The sequence below is a fragment of the Corapipo altera genome, unplaced genomic scaffold, assembly GCF_003945725.1.
Source record: "Corapipo altera isolate COAL_440 unplaced genomic scaffold, ASM394572v1 49, whole genome shotgun sequence".
NCBI classification, from domain to species: Eukaryota; Metazoa; Chordata; class Aves; order Passeriformes; family Pipridae; genus Corapipo; species Corapipo altera.
Window position 1 is genome coordinate 952547 of NW_020884879.1, and position 23442 is coordinate 975988.

General features: G+C 40.0%; 1 protein-coding gene across 4 annotated transcripts; it reads left to right on the forward strand.

Annotated features, from left to right (window-relative positions):
* Nucleotides 1–3125: 3125 nt before the first annotated feature.
* THOC1 (THO complex 1) lies at nt 3126–23299 on the forward strand. Of its 4 annotated transcripts, XM_027638529.1 has the most exons (22): nt 3126–3312; nt 4485–4558; nt 4664–4724; nt 5645–5711; nt 6713–6831; nt 7551–7599; nt 8061–8156; nt 8462–8544; nt 8798–8869; nt 9042–9115; nt 9732–9840; nt 10928–11059; nt 12325–12425; nt 13562–13628; nt 13798–13848; nt 14397–14467; nt 15737–15832; nt 16136–16201; nt 18157–18240; nt 18455–18602; nt 20032–20110; nt 22042–23299. In XM_027638529.1, exons 1-22 carry the CDS (start codon nt 3214–3216, stop codon nt 22335–22337), a joined length of 2094 nt encoding a protein of 697 aa, XP_027494330.1. In that variant the 5' UTR covers nt 3126–3213; the 3' UTR covers nt 22338–23299. The 4 variants fall into 4 exon arrangements, with proteins under 4 accessions (XP_027494330.1, XP_027494331.1, XP_027494332.1 ...); XM_027638530.1 differs by lacking the exon at nt 13798–13848; XM_027638531.1 differs by lacking the exon at nt 8798–8869 and having other exon boundaries at nt 3127–3312.
* Nucleotides 23300–23442: the final 143 nt, after the last annotated feature.

Genomic DNA, 23442 nt, shown 5'->3' on the forward strand with positions numbered 1-23442 from the left:
TTGGTTTAAGGAACAATTGTATTCTAAAAAAGACTCCATTTACTTTGATAGTATCTCCTTAGAACACTTGTAATTCTCTTTCTATTATCCTTGTAAAAGTTTAAAAGCTTTTTTTTGTTTTAGTGAATTCAGAGAGCTCTTTGGTTCTCTTTCATACAGCAAGAGGTGGCAGCTAGAATAATCTCAAATTATTTATTTAGAATAGCCTTTTATTCAGCTGATAATATGGTTTAATTTATCAAAAAAAGAGATGAAAAGTAGTAAAAAAGCCTTGCAAAAAAAAAAATAAATTACCAAATAAACTTTCTTCCAAGCTTGAATGAATAACATTCAGCATGTCTCACAGCGTATGCAGGTGACTCATTCAAAAAGACAGATCATGTGGAGCCTATTTTCAGTGTTATGAAGCCCCTTTCCCCACGATTTGAAACGAATTGGTATGGCTCTGACATAGCCCCCATTTTTTAGGCAGTGTGAAACAATGGTTTCAATTTTAGATGAAGTGACAAACTCTGGGCTGGCAGCGTGCCTCCAGCTCCCCATTAGCAGAGCAGCATCGGCGCCAGCCACCCAAGCGCAGGTCAACCTGCCCCTCATGCTGCCCGTTCCTTTTCTGGGCAAACACTTCCCCCTTCCGGTACAAAAACTAGCTACAGCCACACGACACCAAAAAAAAAAAAAAAAAGGGCAGCAAACCACATACTCCCATCTATCCTTTAATACATTATTTTAAATATTTTCTTATTTCCTTTTAATAATAACCATAAATTTTATTTTAATATATTTGCCTCTTTCGATATGAGCAGGATATTGGATGTCTGAGCTTTTTCCCACTTATGAACAAGACTTTGGCAGTACCCAAGATTTTTGCCCAGACACCAAACATCAGGCTAAGGAAACCTGGGAAACTACATTGGGGCTTGGCTTTCTAGCAGTTCTCTGAATTAAAACACAAGCTGAAGTCATGGCAGTTCTTTACTCAACTTTGCTGATTGAGTCATTTTCTTCTGCCTCATACATCAACCACCACAAAAAGCACTTTTAACCCCACACTGCCTTGGCCCAGGCAACTCTGCCACTGGAAAGGTTCCTGGGAGCAATGCAGACATGAATGGCTGAGTGTGCACAGACCATTGGCAGGCAGGGATGAGCCAACCTGCTGACCCAGCCAGCTCAATCCAAAGCATATGTGCGGTCCTTTCTGCCAGCAAGGTAGTAAGGGCTCATCCCAGCCCACTGATGCACAGTGGAGAAAAGCTGAAGCCTTCAGCCTGCAAAGCTGGATGCAGGGAAAGACTTTTGCTCTTAGCCTGTTAACAGAAACCAAAGCATACACTGGAGCACTGCATGCTGTAACTCAGTGGTAAAACACTGGAACACATTGCCTAGAGAGGGGAAAGATGAGCCATCCCTGGAAACATGCAAGGTCCCTTCCAACCCAAACAATTCTATGATTCTGATTCTGTGATCATGAAAAGTGTAATTTCTGCTGGAAACATTTCTGTCACTCAGGAGGTATCTGTATGCTATTTTTCAACCTGTAAATTGTCAGCACTGAGGTGATTTTACCAATGATATAAAAGTACGTAATCAGTCTTACTTCAGCAATACATTGAAAATGGTGGCAGATGTGGCTCTAGGGTGGTTTATCAAAAAAAAAAAAAAAACCCAGCCACACCTGTAAAGTCATTTTCACTTTGGCCATAGTGAAACGTGAAGAGTCTGGGGTACAAGTCTGACGAGGAGTGGCTGAGGAAACTGAGGTTGTTGTCCCAAAATACGTTTTTCAGCCGGTGTGCAAGAGGCCAATCTTATTTACAGTTCTGAGCACAAAGGGATGATGGGTGGCAAATCCACAAAGCCAGCACACTGACTACCCAAACTTTCCACTATTTATACATTGTAGCAAACAAAGGCATTAATGCTCATTGGCTGCAAGTTACATAGCACTCTTATTAATTAGTATTCTATCTTCCTTTGGTTAAATGATTCCCTCTATTGTTATACTAATTAGTCCAAGACAAGCTCTACTGTGAACTTGCCACTGGCTGCCGTGTAAGAGGAGCCCCGAAGAGAAGACACAAGGACTCCTTGAAACAACATCTCAGCCTTGGCCATATCGATCATCATAACTGGTCTACTCTGGCCTCCAATCGGGAGGTCTGGAGACACATCATCTATAACACTGCTGCTGCTTTTGAGAAAGCACGCAGGATCACTCTTGAGGAGAAAAAACGTAGAAAGAATCGTCCCTTGCAGAATATACCACCTACGGAGTCTTTCTGCTGTGCCTTTTGCAACTGGACATGTCTATCTCATATTGGCCTTTTTAGCCACCAATGCACTTGTAACAAACGTGGGTAGAGCCCTCCCCAAATCTTCATTCATGAAGCCCAGCCATGATGATGATGAAGACAAGCTCAGTCTTTCTCTTTTGGGTTGGTGGATTTCTTGAGTCGGTGGATTTCTTGAGTCAGTGGGCTATGAGTAGGTGGTTGTGATCTCCCCGTCAGAATTACCTCTTATCCTGTCACAGCTGATTTCAGCACAGGCGTTGAGTTGGCTTTGTTAGTCTCATCCTTATCTCGAGTTCTGCCAAATGTTCTTGTGCCCTGCAAATTCTGCATTCTTTGTGTTCACTATCAGCAGTACATCCTTCTCCCCAAGCTTTGTTAACCTCCCCCGAGATCTGAGACCATTGAAGCATGTCAAGCCCTTAACTTCAAGAAGGCAATTCTGCTGACAAGTAGTTTACGATTCTAAAGCCTGGACATCAAGGGGAGACCTTATCGCTCTCTACGACTATCTGAGAGCAGGTTGTGGCAGGGGGCAGGGGGAGGAGGGGGGCGGAGAGAGAACCGTCCAGGTAATAAGGGAACAGGAGGAGGAAATGGCCTCAAGTTGCGCCAGGGGAGGTTTATGTCGGAAATTAGGAACAACTGCTTCCCTGAAAGTGTGGTCAGGCACTGGAACAGGCTGCCCAGGGAAGCGGTGGAGTCACCATCTCTGAAGCGCTCAACAAGCGTGTGTATGTGGCGCCTGGGGGCACGGTTTAGGAGCGGGCTTGGCAGGGCTGGGTTAACGACCGGACTGGATGGCCTCGGAGGCCTTCCAACCCAAACTACCGCGTTTCTTCCACGACTCCAAGACCTCCCCTCCCAGGAACTCGGCCTCACTCCCCGCTCCTCCCCCTTCCCGCGGAAGGAGGGGGTTATGGTGTCATCGGCTCGCGCCGCGGAGCGCCAGCGCCGCCCGGCCGGGAACATGTCGCCGCCGCTGTTCAGCCTGCCCGAGGCGCGGCTCCGCTTCACGGTGAGGCTCCCCCGCCTCCTAGCCTTCCCCCCCATCCATCCCTCCATCCCTCCTCCAGGCCTGCCGCTCAGAGCGGGACCGGGCGGGCGGGAAGCCGCGCCGTAGGGCTGTGCTTGGGCGCGTCTGGGCCCGCGGGCCCGGCCGGGGCTCCCGCCGAGGAGCGGCCCGGGCGCTCCTTCCAGGAGCTGAGATACAGCGGTGTGAGAGTGAGGATGGGGCCGCACACCGGCCCAGCCAAGGCGGGGATCAGCCTTTAGGGTAACATAAATTAATGTAAAATACAGTTTTTACATTACTGTAAAAATTTACAGTAGGTAAAATGTAAATTTTAAATTAATGTAAAATACATTACAGCGTGGTCCCCGCAGCAAAAACGTCCGAGCATGTTGCTTTTAGCTCCTTTGCGCCTCTGCTCAGTGGTGCTTTTCCCTTGCCGGTGCAGGGGAGCTGGGTGTGTCCCCGGGCCTCTGGATCCCTTCGTTTGCGGCTCAGTCTGTAGAACAAGGGGATGGGCTTTGCACAGAAGTGGTCGAGGCACAGGCAGTCGATCCATTAGATCAGTTTCGTAACAGGAATTAGTAATGTTTAGACCATCTTGTTAAGCAGGACTCATGTGCTCTTCAACGTTTTCATAAACAACCTGAGTGCAGGACTTGAAGGGATACTAAGCAAGTCTGCAGATGATACACAGCTGGGAGCTGTTGACTCCCTTGAGGACAGAGAAGCTCTCAGCCACAGGGTGCAATTCTTGGGGCTGTCTGTGCAGGGCCAGGAGGGGGGACTCGATGATCCTTGTGGGGCCCTTCCAACTCAGAATATTCTGTGATTCATGTCCCATATCACCACAACCACCTGAAGCTGTATGTGTGGGACATGAGACTGTGGTAGATACAGCATTGGTCACAACAGTGTGTTCCTCTGTGTTTCCCTTGGAAATACTATATTTACCACATTGTTAGCCCAGGTTTGAGGTGTGATGCTCTACCAGCTCATATGCCTGATTTCCTGTGCGTTTGTTATTTACCCTTCTTGTTACAAAGTTCCTGCTGTAAACTGACGTATGGGGTGTGGTAGAAAGATTCCTTAGTATTTCTCTCCCCTGTCATAGGAAGGAGGACATCCTTTTGGTTTTGTGCCGGTTTTGTAGCTTTTCTTTCTTTGCATTTTGGTAGACATCCACCAGAGAGGCTCTGATTAACGACAACATCAAGCCGTTGTTGAGCGCATTTAACCAGGTTCCTGGGAGGTAAGTAAATGTCACTTGCTTTTAAAAAAGTGCCTATTCGGATAGCTTTTGGTAATCTTGTCCCTAATGGTTGTTACTAACTAAGGTGGAATGTTTGCATTTCAGTGAAAATGAGAAGAAGTGCACTTTGGATCAAGCTTTTAGAGTTGTTGTGGAAGAAGAAATAGTAAGTACTTCAAACTGCTGCAGCCTATCTCTTGTTGAACCTCAAATTTCTATTTGCAGGCTAATATATTAATTTAATAGCAACTTAGTATAATAAAACACTTTATTAAAACAAACATGAACTATGTAGTAGTTAGATAATTAAGATTGAATATGAATGGTTTAAAGAGATTGGTGGAATTTACAGACACCACACTATAGTGAGAGCTGTTGACTGAGCCTTTTCCAGCAGTTCTTTGTAATGCTTATGAAAGTCTGCAATGTCTTAAAATTCTAATTTATAAATATGCATTTTCCTACAACTGTACTTTAGGAGTGGGTGGAAAGGGTAGGTTTAGATCAGATATTAGGAAGAAATTCTGCACTGTGAGGGTGGTGAGGCGCTGGCACAGGTTGCCCAGAGAAGCTGTGGATGCCCCATCCCTGGAAGTGTTCAAGGCCAGGTTGGATGGGGCTCTGAACAACCTGGGCTGGTGAAAGGTGTCCCTGCCCATGTCAGGGTGTTGAAACTAGATTATCTCTGATATCTCTTCCAACCCAAACCATTCAGTGATTCTGTGATTTTTTACTAGCATGTAACAAAGCTGCCTTGTCAGCTTGTCAGAAAAGAAAGATGAAAGGAATCAAATAATGTATAATCAAATTAATACTTCAATGAAGTCTGAATGTTGGGTATTAATTTTCACGGGTAAATGACTGTGCACATTAGGGTCTCTAGTGGCAGGAAGCAATTAGGAATGGTTCCTCAGTAAAAACTTCATATGGTTAACTGACAGGTCAAATTTAATAGATAGTTGAAAGTTTGGGAAAGTTGAGCATCAGTATTTGTTTAAAATTTGCCTACTTAAAAACAAGAATTTTAGTTCTGTTAGATGCATTTAGGTCAGAATAGAGAAATTTAACACTCTTTTTTTCATTTAGATAAACAAAGCTCCATGTGACAATCTCCTGGCAATTATATCTCTTGCTATTAATGGAGTCACAGAAGGTGAGCATCTTTCTTTCAAATTTGTTGGCAATTTTAGAGACCATTTAGGGGAATTCTAAAATCATGATTTCTCTAAGTCATCTAGAGTAGCTAGCTTTTGTAATATGTGGCCCTTATGCTTGTGATTATTAAGTTTGTTTCACAAGATAAATTAGGTATAATATAATCAAATTCAGGTATATGTGTGATATTTGTGTTGGAATCTTTCTTCTTTTTTTTAATAGAGAAAGATGCATGGTTTTGGCTGCAGCATGATTAGCATTTTCTGTCTTTGTCCACTCTAAAATGCTTAGATTTATCTCATCATAATTTCAGAGATGAGACCACTGAGGCAGTACATGACTGCTTTTTAGATATTTGAATCTTGTTTCTGTAACTGTCTTTTGTGTCAGAAATCAGCGTGCTGATCTCTTCTGAAGTGTATTTTGCGCTCTTCACCTTGTTTATTTGTTCACATTACAGATAAAATACTGGTTTCTTTTAGTAGGTATAGCTCAACTACATGTATGTTTCATGAACTGTGGAATAACTTGACCTGTGATTACGAGGAATGCTGATACTGCCTACAAGCATGGATAGACAGACTTGGAGCACTACTTTAGCAGTGCTTTACTTGAGGAAAAGGCTCTCAGGCTTCATGGGTGGGTGCAGACTGACTAACTGTGGATTTAGAAGTCTGAAAGAGTTCACTTGCAGTCTGCAAACAGGTGCGACATTGTTTCAGACTTTAGGTCTTTAGAACAGTTATTTTTTATTATTTGTTTTACATTAATGCAAAGCTCTTGTAAAGCTCATTTGAGTATGTCTGTATATAGAAATAGCTTTAATGAAAGTTCATGATTTAGCCCAAACTTTTTGTTAGGGTTTGTAGGAACCCAGGAGAACTTTTTTCTTACTTTTTTTTTTTGTTGTTTAATTTAATGTCCCTCAAGTGCCATGCATCTTTATTTTTTGCATTTCAGTTCAAATTTGTTGAATAAAATATTCCCTGTTCCTTGTAGGTATCTGCACTGCATCAACTCCTTTTGTGCTTTTGGGGGATGTTCTGGATTGCCTCCCTTTGGATCAGTGTGACAAAATTTTCACTTTTGTGGAGAAAAATGTTGCTACATGGAAATCAGTAGGTATTTTTCCAGAATGTTATATAGTTTTGCCAAACCTTCTGTCTGCCTGACCCATTTTTACAAATGGATTTTAACTGTCTTTGCATCTGACAGGTTAAGTGTCAGTAACTCTATAGGCAACACCTGAAAACCATTCCGCTTTCTCAGAGTTTTCCTAAGCTGCATTTTCTAACCAGGACTACTTCCCATAGTCATTAATTCAGGCTGCTTTGTTTCAGATAACATCGTGGCCCTTCATATTCACAAACTGTTCTTTATCATTAATTCAAGTATCTACCAATTTCTTTCTTCTGCTGCCAAATTACTAGCACTGTGAATGAAGTAGTGATTCAGTACTAGTACTGAATCTTTTGTGTGTGTATTTTGCTTATTTGTATAATTAATACATCGAATAATAAAGGCAGTGAATGTAAAAATTAATGTGTTCCAGGGGAAAAACTGTATGCTTTTCTTACAGTTCATTGTCACATATGGTTTTTCTGTATGAAGGCTGGATTTAAATGTGTTTTTGCTTTCTTGGAATTTGTGAGACTGCTTATTTTATGCTGCCTTTTTGTGAAACCTGCCTGTTATCTAAGGGAAGACTTGAATTTAGAGTTGTCAGTAGGAATGACTCATATTTAGTCATAGCTTGTAATTGAATTAATATCTGCTCAAGAAGGTTCTAAATGTTCTAAAGGTTCTTAATGTTCTAAATACCTTTACTCTCTTTCAGAATACATTTTACTCTGCAGGGAAAAATTATTTGCTACGAATGTGCAATGGTGAGTTGTAGTTTTTTGGGGCATCGGGGAGGGAGGAGCAGAATTAAAGAACTTCCATTCTCAGCAAATGAAAGTGAATTTAATGGTTCGATTTAAATTCAGATATGTTCAGTAAGTAATAAAGTTATAACTTGCATCACTCCACAGATATTATGAGTTTTGCTAATTAACATAAAAGTCATTCTGGCCTCAGGGAACTCTTTCCATCAGTGGAGGTCATTATAGAAGAACAGGTTTCATTTGAATTTGTATTTTATTGGTGTTAAAGGTGTTAGGAGGATTGGTAGAGTGCGTTTGGAAAAAATGTGTGATCTGAGAGAGTTACCAGCGTTTAAATTTACAAATCTGAGCTTCCATTCATTAGCTCTGTAGGTCATGTAATTAGCAAGGCTGGAATTCTATTGCATGAGAAATGAAAAAAGGGATAACTACTAATATCCTTTACTTTTTACAATATTTAGACCTCCTTAGAAGATTATCTAAGTCACAAAACACGGTTTTCTGTGGAAGAATTCAGCTGTTCTTGGCTAGATTATTTCCGCTTTCAGAAAAGTCAGGTGAGATTTTTTGTGTTGCATCACACTTAACATCTAAACAAGACTAAATATGCTCAATCTTTTAAGTTTGTGATGATTGCAGACCAAATCCAGTTGGAGAAGATCACTTTGTACTTGTATCTTAGTTCCTGTCTCTATCCTTGTTACTGTGACTTTCATTTGCTTTGATTTCAAACACAAGCTTTGAATGCTTGTGAGAAGCTTGGAATACTGACAATTTAGTGTCAGCATCTCATAAACAATCAACTGAATTAACAGACTTGGGAATTTCAAAGCTTCTAAGACTGACCCTATGTTTTTCACAGGACTTAACCTGCAGAGTCAGTTTAACCTGGAAAATGTCACTGTTTTCAATACCAATGAACATGAGAGCACTCTGGGACAGAAGGTGAAAATTCCTATGTCATTTTTCACTCATTCTACAGTAAGCATGTAAGATTGTTTGCACAAAAACGTGCTACTCTGGTTAATGGTTGGGACTGTATGTTTGTCACTTGGTTGTCCCTCTTCCAGGCCGAGCTGTTGATATGGGACATGGGCATGTTACCTGGTACATTAAACTGTGCACTTTGAGGGGAATAAGGTTGATTAGATTGTGAGCAATAAGCAGTGTCACTTACTGTACAAAGTTTTCCCCACAGTGTACGGAGGATAGAGCAGTCCCTTCAGCTTTTTCCAGGAGAAGTCAGGCTGTCGTTGCAAAGTTTAGTAAGGTATTAAGACAAGAATTTGTTGCACATTATATGGTAATAGTACTTAAGAGATCTTTTGAGTTACGAGCTTAAATGATCTAAAATGTAATAGTACGTTTATAAAAAACACTGTGAGAACTGTATCCAAATTGTGGTGGTATTTCATAAGTTTTAAATTATTTTTTCCTGTTAGCACGCTGAGGAGAGAGAAGAAGGAATGGACGTAGAAGAAGGTGAAATGGGAGATGATGAAGCACCAACAAGTTGGTGAGTTTACAGAAATTTTGAAAATTTAAACAAAGCTTTATAAAGTGAAAGTAAAAAGCTGTTTGGGCAATATCTTTAGATGTTGTGGTCAGAATTCTCCTTACCTCCTACCCTCTCAAGATTGGTGTATTTAATCAGTTAAGAGACCTGGCAGTGGTTTAACTGTTTAAGTGGAGTTGCCTAGAGGAGAAAAAAATGTACAGATTTGAAAACGTTGCATACCCCGTCTGAGTACCACTCTGGTTTTGACAGTTTTCCAAATTCCCTTGACAACACTTGTGATAAGATGTATCCAGGGATTTTGAATATATGCTGTATATGTTTTTGGGAGAAAAGGCTGTACTCTTCTTCATCCCCCCGATAGTGAAAAACTCCTAGGATCCCTTTTTTGTACTATTTTTGCTTTTATGGTGAGAAAGTAGCAATAGACTGGATGGAAAACTCTTTTAGGGACAAATTCTAAGTTACAGATTTCTCTGTAAGGGTTCACTACAGACTCATTAATTCACTTCCGAAATGAATGATATTTTCTGGGGTTGTGCATTTCTGAATGGACTTGAATTTAGTATATCACTTTCAATATGTTGTTTTTTGTTTTTGTTTTTTTTTCCCACAGTTCCATTCCAATAGATTATAACCTGTATAGAAAATTCTGGTCACTTCAGGATTATTTTAGGAATCCTGTGCAGTGCTATGAGAAGGTGTCATGGAAAACTTTCCTTAAGGTAATCTGAGTAGATGCTTTCAACCATTCAGCCTAAGTAAAAGTCATTGTTTATAGGGGTAGCAGAGTGACTGTGTAAGCACAGAACAGTTCAAAGACCTTTGGAAAATGCCATTGAAAAATGATAGTGCACGAGGAAGTGCATTTTGCTGTTTTCTAAAGTGAGCCTTTGACTGTAAACAGTGTATTAAGATGTACAGTAAACCCCCTAATATAATTTGTGTAAGTCAATTAAAAAAAAGACTTCACATGTTGCAACAATGCCACAAGTACCTTTTTTGTGATTTATCAGCTGCAAAAAGCAGAACTTGAGGGTTTGGGGTTTTTTTACTCTGAGCAGATAAATAGCCTATCTAGCTCTTACTTTTGAATAGTCATATTGATCCCAGTGGGATTCTGAATATTGGTTTCTAGTGAAGCAAATCTCTTTACAGAAGCAATGACTTGAATGTCCCCTTCAGCTAGCTGTTTCAGTTTTGCTTAGTATGAATATTGAGGATGATTTATTGCTAAGCTACTGTTCCTTCACAATTTGTCACTCAGTGTTTATTTAATAGCAAGAAGCCTGGGTTTTTTTAATCTTCATTCTCTGTGTTCTGGTAATAAGAGGTGACATCTTTTCAGACATCCTAATATAAATCTAGTTAATGAGATCTACTAATGGGGTCAAAAAAAGAAAAAAAAAACAAACCGCACAAAACCACCACATGTGTAGTTCAAAAACTGAAGAAGGCCAGTCTCAAGTCTTTCAGATGAAATTTTTTAATTAATGTAGCACTATCATCACATGAACCTTTATTCTTCATGACATCCAAACAACAAAGCAGTTGTGCACTGTTCACAACCCAAAATGTTGTATTTCTTAGCATATTTTACATATTCATATGATTAGATATTCTGACATGATAACAACTTTCACTGTCATTTGTGGTCAGAAAGGTCCTACATTTTGGTAGCAGATGTGTTGTTTCAATGGGCTGGTAGCAAGTTTACAAATCATTTTACTTGCTTGCCATTAAGACTAGAGTAGTTCTCTAACTACAAAGGTTTTGTATGATTTTCATGTGGTAAATAACTCTGTTTCATAGTACTCAGAAGAAGTTTTGGCTGTGTTCAAAAGTTACAAGTTGGACGACACTCAGGCTTCCCGAAAAAAGTTGGAAGAACTAAAAACAGGAGGAGAACATGTATATTTTGCAAAGTTCCTAACTAGTGAAAAGGTATGTGACTACTCTTCTCAGAATCCCAGGCTAGTTGAGGCTGGAAGAAACGTGTGTCTAGTTCAGCCTCCCTGCTCAAAGCTCTCAGCTGGAGCAGTGGATCAGCGCTATGTCCAGTTGGGTTTTGAATGACTCCACAGATAGAGACTCTGCAGTTTCTCTGAGTATCCCATTACACTGTTTGATCACTTTATTTAGATAGATATATTTTATTCTTTTTGGATTGCCTCTTTTAATTAATGATTCAGGGACTTCTATATGTGTAATAAGAGTCTGCAGTAAAGCTGACATTTGTTTATTGCATTTCATTTGTAATGGTGCATTTATAAAAAGAGGTTAAAACAGAGTAAATACCTAAAGATCTGTTTGTTGCCTTTAGAATTACATTTTCAAAACTTGTCTGATATGCTAACTATATTTTCTGCTCCATAATGGTCTTGTTTATTGAGCTAGAAAGAGTCTTGAAATTGCTTTCAAAAATATCTTGAGAGGATTTTATTCTGTTACTGTAAATCCAAAATTACAGCACTCTATTGAATTTAATCCTAAAATTGTTGTCTTCTTTTTGGAATACTATGTAACTTAAACTTTTAAATGCATACATTAGTAGATGACAGAAAGGGAATCTCAGTGCAGCATGAGTTTTTCTGGATTAGAAGAGCGAGTAAATTCATCATAGGTCTTTGACCTATATATTGACAATTTTTAAATAATGTGTTATAGAAGATACAGAACCTAATTTTTCTTCAGTTCACTTTGTGTGATCTAGCATGCTGCAACATACAGGACAGAAACCAAGCAGTGTGTCACTGTGCAAGCATTGATGAGAGTGAATACTTCTGTGGTAGCCAAATCCACATGTTGTAGTGAGTAGTTCATAGGAAAAGGGAATGAGCTGTCCTTCAGTTGCATGAAATATTTGAGTATTTGTTTTTCCAAAATCTTGTTCACTTCCAAGTCAATGTTGTTAAATCCAGCACTATAAAATTGTTAAACAAAAATCTAGGGGTACTTTTACAGAAAGTTCCTCGTGCTTTCAAAAAAATGATTTAATTAGAAATTTTGATGCCCTTTCCTAAAGTGTGCTAGATGACAGTTTACCCATCTTAGTGCTGTAATGAAAGTACAGATGATGCTGAATAGACTTACCATGATCTTGTTGTAAAAATAGTCCCCGTGGAGTTTATCAAAAACATTTGGTGTATTTTTACGCTTACGCGTGTTTAGTCTCGTTAATGTGTAATTCTTTTGTTGTGGTTGTTTAGCTGATGGATTTACAGTTGAGTGACAGTAACTTCCGGCGTCACATCTTGTTGCAGTACCTAATACTATTTCAGTATCTAAAGGGACAGGTCAAATTTAAAAGGTAATGTGAAAATATTTTGTGTTTTGGGGATGGGGAACTAGAAACTTGGAGATAAAACAAAATAGAGTTTGTGTACTTGTTCTGAGGTTCTTGTGAAACTTGGAGCCTTGGATTGGTAAATACAGGGAGGAGACTGTCTTTGGCAGCAGCAAGTTGTTAGACCAGTGCAAGTTATCTGTATGTGGCATCATTTTGAATTTATATTGACTCTATAATGTGACATTGGTTGCTGATTTGTTTTTTCCTAGTGTGCAACACAATTCTAAATTAGCAAGAAATAACAATGGTGATTGTTGCTTTTATATATTCATACATACGTATATATATATATATGAAAGTATATATATATTGCATTTATTTATATATAACAGGATAGAACCAAACCCTATATTTTCCTAATCTCAGTGTTATGCTGAAGAAAATTCTATGTCTCTTCATTTCCTGTGCCCTTGGCCATATGTGTGTATAATGATTGACATCATTAACAAAGCAGCTTGCTTTCACCTGCAGTATGCTGCTTTTTATAAATAGCTTCTAAAGAACTTTGTAAACTGCGTTAGGATCATCATCCTAATTCTATAGATTATTTACCAAGGCAGTCCAATGCTAGAGAAGGAATGGAATTCAGGTCTTCTGAATTTCAGTTCAGTCCTGTTGAGGTGACAGTCATTTCAATCACAATTCATTAAAATGTTCATTAAAAGCAGTGATCAAGGATGGTATGAGATACAAGTGGTGTGTATATATATATGTATGTAACATTTGGTGATTTTTTTTTTTTTGAGGTAAGGCTTTTCATTGTCCCCATTTGCTGTACTTTGGGTCCAACATCAAGGTGTGGTCTAGAATCACACAAATGAGCTCCCTATTGGATGAATCTAAACCTTGACAGTAAATTCCCCAAGCAGAACTAATTAATTCCATAAACTAATAAATGATCAGTCCCTGAGACTAGACCAGAGCAAATTCAAAGCACTTTTTTTCAGATCCCCTCTAATGCCCCTCAGAAGGTATGTAGTGTAAATAATGTGTCCTCGACCCTATTTTGATATGTAGTAAACTCTTAAAAAAAAAAGAACAAAAACCAGCTGATTTAATGACACTTTTTGGTGTGTTGTTTTGTTTTTCAATTCTAGTTCAAACTATGTTCTAACAGATGAACAGTCTCTTTGGATAGAAGATACTACGAAAGCAGTTTACCAGGTTGGTACAGTGTCTACTTATATAAAACTGGCATGGAAGAATATTTAGCATGTAATATTGTATCAGCCACCTTTGAAGCAGTAACCACCATTTTCTTTGGGCTTCTTTTCCTACATATTCTGCTACGGATATAATGCAAGAGGTTCACTTTTCTTTCTCCTATTCATAGCTTCTTTCAGAAAATCCTCCAGATGGGGAAAGGTTCTCAAAAATGGTAGAGGTAAGTACTTTAATGCCTGTCTGAACAAAGTCTATTTAGCATATAAAAAAGCAGTTTCAGCTTGAACTAGCTTTTGGAACACAGGTGTTATATCTGCGAGAACTTCTACCTCATCTCAGTAAAAAAAGGTCTCATCGTTTTATTTTGTAGTCGTATTTTTCCCATGCTTTCTTTAATGCTCTTTTCTTCCTTTTCCTGGAGAGAAATGGAAATATGCATATATATGCATGTGTACATACAGGAGAGATTGGTTATTAAAAATTAGGAAATCTTTGCAGACAGGAGTGCAGTGCCCTAAGACATGGAAATAAGATAAAAGCGAAATAGAGCCTTTCCTGCAGTTATTGAAGAGAGGAGATATACCATTTTTTAATAAATTAAACCAGGTGTCGAAGATTATACTGATGACCTTCAAAAAAGTGACTGAAATACACAACCTATAACCAAAGTATTCCCCTTGATTTTGGTAGCTCAGTTAAAAACTTTGGAGTCAACTCCAAAACTGATTATGACCCTAATAATGTGCAATACTTTCTATGTTTCTCCAGCACATACTAAATACTGAAGAAAACTGGAACTCATGGAAAAATGAGGGCTGCCCAAGCTTTGTTAAAGAAAGGTAACTGTATTGCAAAGCAGAAGCTTTCTGCTGCTTGTTTGAAATGGTGGTTCCCTTCAAAATATGGTACCCATGGTTCATAGGAGTGTTAACCATTTGCAAAACTTTGAGATTTGTGTAGTTGCCTGTCCCTTCAGCATGTGCAGAAGACTCTTAGATTTCTGCCAAAAGTCTTAAGGCTTCCACTGTGTCAGGGAAGAGGTGGTTATGGACGTGTGGGCTCTCAGGAGTGCATTCCTCACTGTCTCATGGCAACACTTTGTTGTACTGAGGAGACCTAGAGCAAGTTGCGTCCCCTCCTGCTTTTGGCAGACCCCAGGCTGAAGAAGTTAGTGCCTGACTTTCCCATATACCATTTTGGATTGCCTCTAATGAAACCTTTGGCGTTATGGCTGTGGCAGGGCAGCATACCTGGAGTTTGTGCAACAGTTCTCTTATGCCATTTATTTATTGGGTTTGCCAGTTGGTGGTGATCACTTACCTGAAAGGTAGTGACAAGTGGCTTTCACCACTGAGAGGTTTCCTGTGTAATTCGTTGGTAACTAGTGGCAAAACTTCAACTCCAGATGTCTGCTAGACTATCTTGAGGGGGGTGATCTAGCATCCATCTTTCATCCTTCTTCATTGTACACACAGACTGTAGCCTCTTTGTGGTAAGGAGCATCTGGGTCATTATCTTTTGAAGATTTCCTTTTATTGGAGAGATCAGGTGCAACCAGCTCTTCATGACTTAAGCTGTTTGAAGAAAAAGGGAGAGGGACTGTGAGAAGAGAGAAATTACTGTTGCAGGGGGCTTGTGAGGAAGTACAACTATGAAATTTGGCTTTTGTAAATATTTTCCAAGTTTCAGCTTGGGTGGGTCTTGCCCTAACCTCAGTGGTCTGGGATCTCCATTCTCTGATCCCATGAAATCAGGTGCAGCTGGGGGAAGAGACCTTGCAATCATAGAGCAGATGATCCCAGGAGCAGGGTAGATCATACTTATATGTGCTGCTGGCACAAACATGATTTCCTTCTTTTTCTATATTGGGACTCTGATAGACCTTTGCATTTGTGAGTGAACTAATTTTGGTGTCTGGCAGATTCCTTTCCTTATCCTTACTTTGCCTTCTGTCTTCTCTTCCCTCCTGCCTCCTTCCACTTGAGACTCACAGTCCTTCTGATTACTTTCATTATGATTTAACTTAGCACCATCTGAAGGTGAAATGGATTTATTTTGCTCTCGGAATATTTGTGGTTTGATACTAAAGAGCATCCTTTTTTGTTTAGACCTCCTGATTCTAAACCAACAAGGCCTGTGAGAAAGAGACCAGCTCCAGAGGACTTCTTAGGAAAAGGATCAAACAAAAAAATCCTTATGGGAAAGTATGTTGAATTTTTTTTTTTTTCTTTACAGGGTTTCTGTGTTTGGGTTGGTTAGTTGGTTTTGGGTATTTTATGGGGTTTTTTTTCCACTCTTCGTTTTTTTCTATACAGTAATTTTTAAACTTCCTTACTTTGGAACCGCCGGGAAAGAACAGCTGAGGGATATATCATTCTTTTAAAACTTGCAATAGGCTTCCTTTCCTTATAGCTGTCTCTTGTAGACCCCTTTTAAACAGTGTGTAAGTGTGGAATGATAGAATGATGAATGTGGAGTTTAATGTGTGTTTGTGCTTCCCTTGTCAGCGAGGAACTGACCCGCCTTTGGAATTTATGTCCCGATAACATGGAAGCTTGTAAATCTGAGAGTAGGTAAGTAAAAAATGGGAGTGTCATTGTCTAAAGCTGACTTTAAGCACTTTAATTAGAAAATTACAATTCTTACAAAATTGGGAAAAGGAAAGTACACAAGGTGATCTTAGGAGGTGTGCCATTTCACTGTGTCTTGAGAGAAGTTGGTTGTATGAATCTTTGTCTTGAAATCCCCTTACAGTTTTCTTCGCTTCTTCTAGTGTTTATGCTGTCAGTAATTTTCATTGCTTTGTAAAGTAAAATCTAAGATAAAAACCAGATGAAAACTCCCATTTTGTAGAGCATGACTGTATAATTAATTACCTTATATAATGAAGGAAGATTGCCAAGTCTGGCTCTAATGAAGTTAGCATGCTATTTGGCTATGATTTTCAAGTAGGCCTGTGCTTTGAACAATGCTAGATAAGAGGAAATTGGCTGGCAGGCATTGTTCCAGTGCATACCGGATCTACTCGTGCTGCAGAGGTAGAAGAACACAATTATTGGTTGTCCCTTCTGCTTGCACGATTGTAGGAAATACTTAAAATGTACTCTGCTACATAATTTTGTTACAGATAGCAAAATCCCTTTCTGTGCTCACATAATACCTAGTAAGAAAATTTGGAAAAGGAATGGGACAGTTCCCAAAGAGAACTCTGCTAGTAGTGGCTGTAAAGTCTCATTGCCTGAGGAGAGCTGCTAGCTGTGCAGATGTCCTGAGTGGAGGAATTGCTTTTCCAGAGGTTTAGAGCTTTGCAGAGGAAGTGCTCTCCTTTCTTGTGAGCTGGGTCGTACAGGAAGGCCTCTGACAGAATACTTGTCTGTACTAGGCCAAGGGCTGAAGGTGAAGTTGCGTTTGAGTCCAAATCTTTTGATTCCCCGTGCATGATTGTATTGTGCTACAATGTCTTTACCTAAAAATAAAAAAAATTTAAAAACCTAAACAAATGGAGGTAAACCAAAAATGCATGCCATGGTAAACAGGAAAGAGAAAATCCCATGGGGTCTGGATTCAGTGCCAAGTTTTATTACAGACTTCATGACTGCACGTGGTCAAGTGAATGTAGCTTTTTGCTTTGGTTCCTCACATCTCCCTTCAAATGGGGTAATACTTCCTTACCTGTCTTTTCAGATGGTTGTTTTGGGGATAACATAGCAGGACTCAAATCAGATGGGTTTTCAAGGTGCTGGCTTTAGTTCCAGTGATAGTGCTACACTTAAATCATGCATGGAGCACTGCTGCCCTGGGCAAAACATGTTTTTCAAAACCAAATTGACCAGTGTGCTTTACCCCCCACTCCAACTAATTACTAGATTCCCTTGCAGAAGCAGATGTATCTCTGTCAGCCTTAGGTAGCAGAAATACAGATCAGTATGAGCTTGCTTTGCACCTCTCAGAATTTTGGCTCACAGTAACCTACAGCTCTTATGTGTCTCTGGCCTTTAGCCTTCACAGCAGCAAACTGTCCTGAGCGTTGGAAATATCATTTCTATTCTTTTTTTTAGGTCAGGATTCCTTTTGTGCTGGTTTAAATACCTGTCAGAAGAAACCACAAGCTGTTCCAAGAGCAGATGGAACTGAAAGGGGGTTGGGGGGGATCGCCATGTTTTACTGATCCTGTCAAATCTCACAAAACTAACAACCATTTTTGACTCCTGAGCACTTGTGAGCTTTGTGAATGCTGTTGACAGATGTTGATGTCACCTTTTGGTATGGCAGAAGGTTTAAATGTATAATAATAGGCAGTGCTAGTGACTGCTGTTACGCTGCAGTGGTTATTCAGTAAATAAATTTTATAGAAACATGTATCAAACAGAGCCTTTGCTAATTTGCAGTTGTTAAATTTGAATGGGTTGGTTTGAGGATTTTTTTTTTTCTTCAGTGGATAAGCTTGAGATGTGTATGAAGGAACTGAAAACCAGCTATTTTATAGTAGACTGTGAAGCATATTAAAGCTTCTTATTTAATTTTTTAGGGAATATATGCCAACGTTGGAGGAATTTTTTGAAGAAGCTATTGAACAAGCAGACCCTGAAAACATGGTTGAAAATAAGTATAAGTATGTTGATCTTCATGTTTCCCTTGATTTTGATCTCTCATGTTTGGATTGTTAAAGAAAACAGACTGTTGTCAGCAATACTAATATCTGTGCAGGACTCCAGTAATGCACAAAAAATGTTTACATTTGGACAGAATTATAAAATTTCTAAATGTCTCAGATCTTTTTTTTTGTGCTTTTTTTAGATGCCAACCAAACTTGTGCTTTATTATAGGGCTGTGAACAATTCTAACTATGGCTGGAGAGCATTGAGACTTCTGGCACGCAGAAGTCCCCACTTTTTCCAGCCAACAAACCAACAATTCAAGAGTTTACCTGAATATCTAGAAAACATGGTAATCAAATTAGCCAAAGAGCTGCCTGTAAGTAATATTATCCTATAATAATAAATGCTGAATTCATTTGACTTCTGATTGTTCCTCTGCAGTCCATTTGGTACATGCGAACATAGAGGGGGGGGAAAAAAAACCAAACCAGGAAAAAAGTTTGTACACTAAAGTAAAAATTACAAATAAAATTAGTGTAATCTGTGAAGATCCCAGTAACACTAAACTGAAAAACATTGACTAACCAAGTAAGGGCTGAGCCCTGCCTTGTATTCTGTGGAAAAAAACCCAGCTGTGGCAATCCCGTTGGTAGGCAGGAATGTATTTGTGCCCAGCTACTTGGGTTCTGTGTTGCAGTGCAAACCACGTTTATGGAAGGTCTAAGCCAGTGTTATGGCTCATGAATATACTGGGATGGCAGTTTGAAAAGGGGCAGTGTGGGCAGCTGAAAGTACTGTGCTAAGTGTTACCAGAGCTTTACAGCAAGGTTTGCCAGAGCTCTTCTGTCAGCTCCCTGACTTTTAAAATATGTAAAATAAAAATAGACTTTGTGAAGCTGTAAATTTAAGGCATTAACCCTTTGCGTGTTCAACAGTACAAATTTGAGTCCAGGGAGGGGCCTTTCAGATCATTTTATACACAGTGATATACACAGGCCAGCAGTGGGGAAGGGGGTGTTTTCTAAACCTTTGAGTTAGCACAAAACCCAGCAATTTCTTGCAGATATGAACTGCTGCCTCTGTATTGAGACCTTCCTTGTCTGTAATGGGAGACTACTGAGGTGTAAAGGTTCGATTGTAGTATATAGGTTTCTTGTTTGTCCAGCCATCGGGGTTAACTGTATGCAAGTTTGGAAAAAGTACAGGGAGAGGAAATGTGTTGTAATTTGTTTAATGCATTAAGATGTCAGTGTATGCAATATTCCTGATGGTGTTACTGTCATGTACCAAATGTTATGGCAAGAAGCACATAAGGCCTATGGCTGAAGTGTAGAAAAAGAGGAAACTATTTTACTGATGAGTAGCTAAATCAGAGACTGAAAAGATTCTTGTTTGCCACCTTCCAGAGGTTTGAAAGTATCAAAACTTTGGGGAATTCTCAAGTGAGGAATAAAATTAGTGAAGAATAGTTTTTTTAAAAAACCGTGTTCATCGGTAGTGGCCTCAAAGTTTGTTGCTTGGGTTTTTTTAAGCAAGTAAGTAATAAAGCTCACTATGTAATGCTTAGTTGTTGTTATCCTGTGAAGTCAGTGAATACTTTTATTAGGTTTTTTAGTTAGTAATATGTTTTATTAGAGCACTTGTTACTGGTGTTTTGGATGCAGGAGACTGTGGGGTAATTTTTAATTCTCATGTGGGATCATGTCAGGTTTTCCATTCTAACACACATCCCAGAGACAACCAGAGAGCTGTAAAATTTCTCTAATACAAAATTCATCCAGTGATGTTTAGTTCTTTCATTGTAGCCTCCTTCTGAAGAAATAAAAACAGGTGAAGATGAAGATGAGGAAGATAATGATGCTTTATTGAAGGAAAACAATGAAAGTAAGATTTGCCTGTTTTCAGTCTTTTCAGTTTTTCTCTTGATGTATATTGTAGAAGCTGTGTTTAAACAGTTTCTACTGAGGGCCATCAGTCCTGTGTACCCCAGTGCTTCTGACTTGAGCCAGCATTCGTACCAAAGAGTGCAGCCTTTTCAGGACACGGGGCACCAGTAGCAACCTCCCAGGCTCGTGGTCTGCAGTGCTGAAAGCATCCAACTTGTTGGATTAGCAGTTTGATTAGGAGCCTCTTTCACCTTTTCTGCTATGTGGTGTGTGTTTACATTGTCAATAGGTGTTTACAGCTGAAATGCCAGTATTGCTGTGTAAAAGCCTACCTGAGCACTCCTTGCCTCTCTTTCCTGTTCTCTCTGCCCTCTAATTGCCAGGCTAACTGCTTCCCTATAGTCCCTGTTGGGGTGGGTAGTTACAGGACTTTCAGAAATGGATATATTCCAACTCTGAGTTCTTTACTTCCTCTTCATTTAAAATATCTCAAAGGCAAAAGCTTCTCTGTGAGAAGAGCAATCTTCCTAACAGATATCATCCCTTGCTCATTCCCCTTCACGAACCATTCCGTTTGTCTCTTGCCTGTAACCCTGGTATGTCTTGCTCCCAGGTATCCTTCTCCATCTGCTCTTTTCCATCCTCATTCATGCCTTCATCTCACAAAACCTTCTCCCTTGCGTGTTGTAATTCCATGTGCCAGCTCCTGGATCCAGCGTGAGCAGGTTGTGGAAGCCAAACACTGGGTACCTCTGGCAGTTTTGTTGAAGGCTTTTTTCTGTTAGTGGAAAACCTTTGGGCCTCTGTGAATCTCTGTTCTGTTGCCCTTTTCCATCCAGCACTTGACCTTTTCCACAGTCTCCTTGCCAATAGTAGAGAAGTTCTCTTTAGCTTAATGCTAATTAACACAGCCTTGGTGGTGTCACTGTGTGGGATTTACATCTTCCTTTCAATATTGTCTTAAAGCAAAGATGGCAGAGCTGTGGTCTGCTGTACACCACTCTGCTTAGACTTAAGAGAAGTCATCTGAGGGCTTTTGTTGCTTTGTTGTCCGGGATCTTCCATCTTTTCCCCTTGATGTAGTGACTTGAGTTCAGATAAATGAGTGTGACTGATAAGTACTGGACAGAATTGAAATTTCTACTCCATGCCAGCTGGCTCTTCAGGTGGCACAAGGGTGAGATATTTAATAAAAACTAAGAATATGATTAATTTCTATATGTAAGTAAATCAGTCTTTGGGTTTTTTTGTTTAAAATTGTGAAATAAACACAGGTGGTAAGCCACAGATTGCAGACCATGATAAGCTATGAATGTGCAAACCCACCTGTGTAATTACTGCAGCACTTGGCTCTTCAGCAGAGCACAGTATTCCATGATTTTTATCTCAATGCCAGAATGACAAAAAATTCCTTAAAGTACTGACTACACACTACAGTTACTGTTACAGTCCTGCTGCCAATAGGAACATGAGAAAAAAGGGAAGGAAATGGGTTTTTTTACCTAGGTTAACTTTGACTAAAGTGACTGAAAAGTTCCAGAAGACAAATATTAAAGATCGCTCTGTATTTTAATGTTATAGTTGACTTGTGTTGAGTACTGGAGTCTGCCTGTAAAAATTCATGTTTTCGTTTGGAGGAAGTAGTTCTGATGTAGCAATTCTCTCTCAATATAACAGGAGATAACACAAAAAGCAAGATTTTCTTTATCACAGGCAATAAGGGACATTCCTCTTGAAACCCAGGTTATAATACATCTGTAAAAACCTGCTCTCGGAACTCGAATAGGTTTTAACAACCACAGGAAAGGCCTGAGTCAGTCTGTCAGTAAATAAACAGAAAACTTATGCTGGGGCAGATCAGGGTAGATTAATTTGCAGTGTCTGGAGATGTTCCATATGTCTGACTGATTCCTTCTCTTTTTCCCCCAGGTCCAGAGGTACAACGGGACAAAGCCATGACGGGCGAACAGATCGAGTTATTTGCGAATAGGCTTGGGGAGCAGTGGAAGGCCTTGGCCCCCTACTTGGAAATGAAGGATTCTGATATCCGGCAGATCGAGTTGGACAGCGAGGATGTGAAGATGAGAGCTAAGCAGCTGCTGGTGGCCTGGCAGGATCAGGAGGGTGCACACGCAACTCCTGATAACCTGATCACGGCGCTGACCAAAGCTGGGCTAAGTGACCTTGCCGAAAGCCTGACCAACGACACCGAAGGCAGCAGCTAACTCGCTTCAGCTGCCAGCTTGCTCTTTGACTTGGGGGGCTGGGAGCGTCATTAATTGTGACTGTTCTGGTGGTTGTCATTGATAATTGTTACTATTGTTGCTAGGTAACAGATTTTTGATAGGTATTTTTTGTTCAGGAAATGATAAAGCTTTTTAATAACACTGTAGGATTGTCCGGATTTTCTGAGAAAAGGATTAGTCATCCCAATCCAGAAACGGGAAGCTTCATCTTCGGTGGTGGAAACAAAAGGGAGGATAGAGAAGCAGCTTTCAGTGCAGGCTGCAGGAGGGTTTGACACCAGCAGAGCTGAAGTCGCTCCAGTTGGACAGAGCAGCCTCTCCAGCTGCTGCTGCCTTTGCGCGGTTTCTCAAAGCAGGGTGGGACTGTGTGTCAGGGACTTCTGAGTCACCCTTTGGGTGATGGGCAACTGTAGACTACCAAAACATACCTGTTACAGGTAAAATAAGAGGGTGGTGATGGAACTCCAAGTCACAGCATTGACTTCCAGTGAAGTGCTGTTGTCCCACTTGCCTGCTGAAGAACTGGTTCTGTCTGAACCTTAATTAGGTGATCGAGGGGTTCCATGCTTATTTTTATTAGTGATTATTTTTAGCCTCTCCATGTGCTTGGCTATGTAGGAACTCCCCTGAGTCATGGGGAACGTGGTAATTTTTTTGTCCCAGGTTACTGTGAAGTGACAGTTTCATTTTAAGGACATGGCTGTCTGTAGATGGGTACAAGCCGTTTTCCCTCAACGAGTGGGAGATTTTTGTAGTGTCAAGTGGCAGCTGGCTACAACTTGTTCTGTGGGTATTTCTTGTAGTGTTTCTGCCATTCACCGACATCTCTCTGATTTATGAGTGTTTGGCAAACTACGTACCACTGAACTCCTCTCTGTATTGTTTCAGCTATTAAATCACAGCTGTGAATTTCTAGGGTGGTGAGATGCCACCTCAGAAGCAAGTTCCTGTCTGCAGTGCCATTGATGAGAGCTTTGTGCCTGCTGCCCCACTTTGGATTTAAATGTGTTAGGAATGTGAATGCTGGGTCCTGTGGTGAAGGTTAGTAGGGGCCAAGATACAGGAGTTATTGGAAATAACGGCC